The following is a 7487-nucleotide window of genomic DNA, read 5'->3' on the forward strand; positions in this document are numbered from 1 at the left end:
CTTTACTTATTACTGATAAATTCGTAGCGAAACCAAAATCAAATGGGAAGTAAGAAAATCAAAATATTCCATTCTTCAAACGAAGAAAAAACAAAGCAAAGAGCGAGAATAATTTACGTAACGTTGGTAACGCCGTAACGCCTGTTTGTCATTACCATTCAAAACAAACGAAAAACATAAAAATAAACTGAAAGAAAATCTGTGATGAGTTGCCAGCTAACGCAAGAGGATCTTTGTTTTCTGGAAAATGAGCTTCCTTTCGAGGATAAGGTAAGGACACGTGTTTTTCGAACAAGTGCTTTTCCTAATCGCTCCATCGGCACAGGTTTCGTTATTGTTTCTTCTGTACGGCCACCGAAATCCCAACTATGCCCTGCAACTCTGGACCGTAGCATCTCGAGCGCCCGGAGAGACGAGCTTTCTGGTGGACTGGATGACCAGCGTGAGCGTTACGGCCGTGGGATGGGAAGAGGAACTGCTCGAGGCGCTGTCCATTCTGGAACAAAATATGTTGCTGCTTCGCGCCGGATTTGATGACGATCTGCTTCGGACGCAATATTTCCCCCGTACGTCCGAAGTGTCGGTAAACGTTCATCCGCTGCTGAAAGGCTTGTACTATTTTTGTGAACGATTGGACGACGAATGTGCACGCAGACTGATCAAACACCTGCGTCCGGCATTGGAAGAAACTTCCATCGACGAGATGTACCTCGAGACAGTTCTTCTTCGACTACTTGCCAATGGAGCGATTCGGTTGGGTTCCAAAAGCGATTCCATCGAGTGCGATCTGCTGACACTGATCGCTGCCTGTAAAGCGGCCGAATTGTACGACGACGGTGACTTTTTGAAGGGCATTTCGGAGCATTTTAATCGTTTCGTACCGAAACGATTGCAGGAACAATCCGATGCTAGTTCGAAAGATACTTCTAAACCTTTGCCGCCTCACTCGAGTGCCGTCTCATCGGTGGCGTCTCCTGAGCGATCGGTTCGTGCCGCTGGCGCGTTGGAATGCTACCACTTCGTGCCGGAGCGGGCCGGAATTGTACTGTTGATCAATCAGTTCAGTTTTTATCGGGAGAAAAATCCTGAACTCAGTGAGTTGCTCCCGGCGAAACCGCTCAAAAACCGCAAAGGAACTGAAGTGGATAAGAAAGCTCTTGTTAAGCTGTTTACTCACTTTGGCTACGAAATGGTGGTGGAGGAGAACATGACCCACCAGCAAATTTTAAACTGCGTTCAACAAACGGTTCAAAAGATTGATCCTGCGCATTGCTCGCTAGTCGTCTGTCTTCTGTCGCACGGCCAGGAAGGAAAGGTTTTTGGATCCAACAGCATTCCGGTGGAGGTAAAGGCCATTCAGGGGATAATGGCTAGCGAGCGCCTTACCGGCAAACCCAAGCTGTTGATCGTGCAAGCGTGCCAAGGTGTCGAGTTGCAGTCAGCTGTGCCAATAGCCCGGCTCGAGCATGATGGCGCAGAAAGTGACGCTCGGACGGCGTCGGTCTTTATGGACTTTCTGGTTGCTTGGTCCACTGTGCCAGGATTCGCTTCGGTGCGCCACATCGAGAAGGGATCGTGGTTCATTCAGGAACTCTGCACAAAGTTGCATCAACTACACCAAAGGTATGACCAAACCGTAAACATTACTCTGCCAATAAAGATTAATGTCTTGCATCGGTTTCAGCGAACATTTTGCAGACATTTTAACAGCCGTCATAGACGATGTGTCCAGCAAACGAGGGTACGGCAACGAGTGCATGGTGCCGATCGTGCAAAGCACACTGAGCAAAAAGCTTTACTTCCGTAGATAAGCAACTGGAGTGACGTGGCTGGCTTTTGCTAATATTCTATTTTACCATCTAATGAGTTCAGTTGATTTCAAAAATCATACATTCAAAGCACAGTATCTGGCATTGGGTTTGACCCAAACAAAGAAAATAAAACAGTTTTTGAGCGATTGTTTGTACAGAAATGCAATAATAATTAGAATATTTTGAGAAACCGTAGAACGTTCAAACTCAAACTCTCACCATGCGTCCCCATTAAATCGACGAAACATACAATCGATCAAACAGTTCCAGTGAGTCGATGAACAAGAAAGGACGAGCCTTTTCGAGAGTGTCGCGAAGTTCGTTGATATCCCCTCTCGTGTCCCGAGGATGCGTAGCAGACGAGGCCCCTTTTTCATCGGTTCGGTTATCGTTAGTTGTTAAGGATAGCTGTAAGTGGCTATCAAATTAGTTCCTTCTCGTTTTCCTACGCTCGTTCAACCACGCCGTCCTTTCGAGTCTAGGCACTAAGTTTACGGATGCAGGTGGAATGTAGTCGGTGCAGTGAAAGAATGAATCGTGGCGTCACTGATGGCAAAGGCGTTGTCCCTGGCGCGAGGCGTGAAAAAACAACACGGTCCTCCTGGGCCCTTCCATGGTGAACAAACTGTAAAAAGCGTGCGATAATCGAACCGATAGCCATTTTGCAAAGGGGTCATCGGAAAGTACGCATCTTTTATTGTGGACGCATCCTTTCCTGCGTAATAAGCGTTTACTGCTAGGGCGGGCTGTGTGTGCGTGGCAAGATTGCGGCGGTGTGCGTTAGCGGAAAATTGACATTTCGTCAACAGTAAGCTGCTGCAGGTGAGATGAGAGAGCTTGCGAGGCCCCAGTGAGTGAGATTAGGCACCCTTTCATCGATTAACTAGCGTCGGGTGTCGAGCAAACTAGTTTTCGCCGTTCCGCTGTCAACCCGTTCGAAGCAGGACACACGGTCCACACGCACACCCTCTCGCAGGCGCCGTTGAAAGGAAGGAAAAAGGCGCGCTGCCGATTACCGAAGAAGGATAGCGAGTTTCGCCGTCAAAATAAACACCATCGCGTGTCCTGGCGCCAGGTCGTTCCCTGATTATTTTCTGTGGTTCGTGTTGTTTCGCAGACGTGTGTGCGTGCGTAGTGCGAACGGAAGCTGCAAAAACTATTCGTTACCAGCTAAAAAGCACAGGAGGCTGTGTGCAAAGATGACTGAGGAGATGCGAAGTATAAACACGCAGTAGGCTAAAGCGGGCCTAGAGTTTTTTTGACATCCCAGGACATCCCGTCGCATCGGCTGCTCGGAAGCTGTTGTCCGCTTCACAGAAAGCATCATCCCGTCCCCATCAAGCCCCAAGGGCATAGCCCTGGTGTTGACTTTGTGCCGTGTGTGCGTTTGTGTGGAAAAGGAAGTCTTTTGTTTGCATTCGTCGACGTCACGCTCAGTATGTAAATCCTCCCGCTGGCGAAAGTAGCACAGCCTGGTAGCTCGTTAGGAGCCGCTTTAAAAGGGGACACTATTGCTCAAACAAACTAGGACGTCCTCGACACGAAACTGTGCCAAGTGTACATTAAATGCCTCCGTTGTGCACCGTGCAGCAGTGTAGCGCGTAGTGCACCGCTGAAAATCAATCGCAAATCCGGAATCCCTCCGGAAGGACGAAACCAGTGCCCCCGCGGGGAGAGCCCGTCGCCGGCCAGAACATGCATTACCGCCACGAGGAGATTTCGGTGCTGCATCATGCGAAAAATGAAACGCTCGCGGCGGTCAACGACGCCAAGTTCGAGCAGACATCCGTTGTTTGGCCCTTTCTCATTCAGGTTAGTGTGTTCAAGGATTGCTGCGCATCAGAGCGCCCGTTGAACGCTCAGTTGCTAGGAGCAAATAATGGTTGGCCTGTCCCCACTTCCAGAATGCGATGGAAAATCCTTTGTGCACGTCGACCACGCCGACCAACTCGACCGTTTCCGTGCTGCTCTGGACGACGATTGCAGTGTTTGGCATCGTTTACACGCTGCTAGGTAATTATGACATCCACCGAGTGAACGTCCTTCGCGCCTCCCGATGCCGTCCTGCCGTGTGGTCGCATTCGCTTGCCCCAGTTTCGCGGGCTCGTGACTCGTCCTTGAGAAGGTTGCAGATGATACGGATCGGTGCATGCGGTTGGTGCGCGAGATTTGCCTTTCTTCTCGTTGCTCGAGGGCATTAAGAACTCTGGCTCCGTTTTCCCAGCATTTTTTTGATTATTTAATTTTACGTGTACGAATGCCAATATTTTCACTCTCTCCAGGATATCGATGTCTTCGAGCAATCGGATTCCTCACAGGGCTGGCGGCCGGTGCTGGGTGTATAGTGTTGCTGCAGAACAAAAACATCACCGGATTCGGTAACTTGGCCGCCCCTGGTGAGTTGTTTGAGGTGTTCCCGTGATAAAATATGCTTTTAACGCCACCATTTGCCGTCATTTCGTAGCGTTGGCTGTCGTCGCTGGGCTGTTTGGTGCCGTGCTCGGTTCCACCCATCCCATCTCGGCTACGCTGATAGGAGCCTCGGCCGGTGCGCTGGTAGCCGGTGCCACGATCGCCGCCTGCATAGCTACGCTACCTCATTACATTTTTGGAGTAAGTACTCGAGTGGACGCAGTTTGGATCGGTCCAAACCATAACTCCCCGATTACGGTTCCCCATCCAGGAAAATGAGCTGTTCGTGTCCGTAGTCGGTGGTGCCATCATCTGCGCCATCGTGACACTATTCTGCCCAAAGTTTATGTCCATCATTGCCTCCAGCATCATTGGCTCGGCCATGATACTATGCTCAATCGATTTCTTCATGCACGGACTGAACACGATGGATTGGGTAAGGATGAGCATGGTTCCCCCATTGGGCTGGCCGTGACAACTCTGGTCCCCGTTCCCTCAGATCTTCAACATGAAGCCAGACCCGACACCGCCACCGTGCTGGGGTGGAGTGATCCTGTGCTGCTGGCCCATTTCGTCCGTGCTCGGTGTGCTGGTGCAAAGCTTCGTCACTGCCTGGAAGATTGACCATCGGCGCCAGCTGCATCACCGCCGGAGGCGACACTACAAGACGCGGTCCGGTTCCCGGTCCCGCGAAACCCGGGAAGAGGCACGCCAGCGAAAGTACCGTTACCTGTACCAGGTCCGCACGGCTCGAGGTGATATCATATCCCAGGTCAGTTCGCTGGTCTTGCGAGGGCCCCGTTCCTTCCGCTCAAATACTCACACACTGCTCTTCCCGTACGTTCCGTAGCATCTTTAGCGTCACTATTTTGAACCCACTTCCTCCGACCTTCCCATTGCAGAACTTTGTATCTGCCCTGCAGAAGCATGTCACTACGGACTCCGGACCGCCGTCGGAGGTGTCGACGAAGACGGGCTCGAACGACCGCAACACGGCCCGCAGCGACCGGACCCACCTGACCAACCTGCCCGACTCGGACTTTGACAAGATGGACTCGGCGAGCTGCGAGAAGCGTTGACACAAGCTGTCGTCGTCGTCGAAGAAGTAGCACCGGGGGGTCGGCGGGCGCCATCAGCGGAACGGGCCGGACGGATTGTCGCGCCAGTACTCCAACCGGAGCGTTGCCAACGAGATCGACCGTGAGATGGCGCTGGTCATCGGCGGCCACCACCCCTGCCCGTCACCCCCACTGATTAAAGCATAAGTTCACTCGCCCGTCCGTCCGTTACGGTCCTTCGGTATTGCCCGACAGACGGATGACTTTCTTTTTGTAGTAATTTTTATGTAACTCTAAAACAGATCTTTAACGGTGTTCCATTAGCGTTGTAGTGGGCGGCAGAGCGCGTTACCAAATTGCTTATTGAAAATGTAATGTAAAAGTGATGAAAATCGTGGTTACCGACCGGACAGGCTGGGAGTATGTAATAAACTTGAGGACATGAGTGATCGATCGTTGCCGTTCTGGAGGTGGTTGTGGTTGAGAAGAAGAGAAGGGAGCGGCACATCCGGGAACAACCTGTAGGCTCACAGAGCACGCACAGTTACAGGCAAACGAAAATCCAGAGTGAGGAGGTTTGGAGTGCAGAGGACAGGAGACAGGCATTTGCTGTCTAGCAAGTAATGATTTTACACAACCATTAACATTAATCGACAAATATCGTGCCGGAAGTCGGCGGTGCCCACTAAGAGGGCGAGGTATGCAATGCGATCTGCGGCGGTCCCAGTGGTGGCGGTATCGGTGATCTATCTTCCCAAGATTGAATCTAATTCACAATTAAAACCAGCAAACCAGCTAACGAATATTAATATTGGTATAAATAATATGGCGAAACGGTGAAGCAGTAAACCTCATAACGAGGAGTCTAAAGTAAATCAAATACAAACCATTCCAACATGCCACAAATGTAATGTTCTCCTTTAACTTTATCGAGGAAGAGGTGAGCAACTGAGGAAGGAATGCGCACACGCGAAGAGGCAGCATACTAAACACGTAACTTAATCGATTAATATGCAGTAAAATACACAGACGGCGGGCAAGGCGATGAAAAGATATAAACGAAAGGATCTAACAAGCTAACTAGAACGTAACGTCTATCGAAAGGCAAGCATGGGTTAAGCATGGGTTGTGCTAGCGGAGACCATTGGCCGACACATAGTTTCGTTCAATCACAGACACGCAGGCAGTAAATCAGGAGTACAGGAATCAAAACCACAAAACCGAAGAAACCGGAACCGTCTGATGGTCCGGAACCGAACCGAACTACAAGCGCTAGGTAAGCTGTTGATGTTGAAGCGTTACGTGTTGTGAGACGTATTTTTTAAACGAAAGCTGTGGGCAAAATTAGTTTGCTAACAAAAAGGCAAAAATCAGGAAACAAACGCAACAAAACACGCATTCGAATGGTGCTTGAACTAACTGTAGGAAGGAACTTTAGTTAATGCCGAATCGTTTCGGAGCAAACCAAACCTGCCAGGGTCGCTAAGTGGAAAGAGTGGAAAACACAAGGAAAGTCTATTCTGTACAGCTACGCAATAGAAATATTCGTTTGATGTGACCCTACTCTAAATACGGTGCCCGTTCACGTGTCTCTAACCGTTAGTTCCTTTTTTGTCGCTTGATTTGCGTCCGCATATTTGGTGTTCTTGATTACCCGGACAGAGTCAGAGTGCTAAAGGGGAAAATACTAAAAGCCCAAAATTATGAACGTGATATGTGGACCGACCCCCGAGTTGAGTTTGAGATCGCCATAAAGCTGGCACAAAACCATGTGTAATGTGTAGGTTTTTCGTAAGTTTATATACTTCCTCTGTGAACCGAACGAACTGTGAAACAATAATGCGAACTGTGAAGCGAAGCACTGTGCAATGGGATTAGGAATGTTGTAAGGACCCGCGAACGCAATGGTTTAAAACAAAGGGGCAAATCGAATCTAATTTGATACTGTAGGGCATGGGACATCGGAATTTATTCTCAAGAGAGGCTATTAGGGCTATTGTAAGACATTTAAACCAAAACGGGACGAGCAAAACTACACGCCGATGGTGAAAGGTATGCAGAATAGATATTAAAATTGATGTGTATAGGTTTATAAATGAAAGCTCAAATATATAAACACATATTTTGAAATTACAAACCGAGCCGCCCGAGTGTTTTCCCTTATTCAGAGTTTCGTTTTCCACCAACTAAAATTTTACTTTTGCAA

At 49.3% G+C, this 7487-nt stretch overlaps 2 protein-coding genes across 2 annotated transcripts; both read left to right on the top strand.

Annotated features, from left to right (window-relative positions):
• The first annotated feature begins 202 nt into the window (after positions 1 to 202).
• LOC131206072 (caspase-8) lies at positions 203 to 1919 on the top strand. The gene is made up of 3 exons (XM_058198462.1): positions 203 to 270; positions 326 to 1623; positions 1685 to 1919. Exons 1-3 carry the CDS (start codon positions 205 to 207, stop codon positions 1809 to 1811), a joined length of 1491 nt encoding a protein of 496 aa, XP_058054445.1. The 5' UTR covers positions 203 to 204; the 3' UTR covers positions 1812 to 1919.
• A 1587-nt stretch (positions 1920 to 3506) lies between these two features.
• LOC131205245 (transmembrane protein 198) lies at positions 3507 to 5302 on the top strand. The gene is made up of 7 exons (XM_058197263.1): positions 3507 to 3623; positions 3716 to 3824; positions 4094 to 4207; positions 4276 to 4424; positions 4495 to 4659; positions 4723 to 4995; positions 5126 to 5302. The coding sequence occupies exons 1-7, from the start codon at positions 3507 to 3509 to the stop codon at positions 5300 to 5302; spliced, it is 1104 nt and encodes a 367-aa protein (XP_058053246.1).
• The last annotated feature ends 2185 nt before the right edge of the window (positions 5303 to 7487 follow it).

The sequence above is a fragment of the Anopheles bellator genome, chromosome 1 (assembly GCF_943735745.2).
Source record: "Anopheles bellator chromosome 1, idAnoBellAS_SP24_06.2, whole genome shotgun sequence".
Taxonomy (NCBI): Eukaryota; Metazoa; Arthropoda; class Insecta; order Diptera; family Culicidae; genus Anopheles; species Anopheles bellator.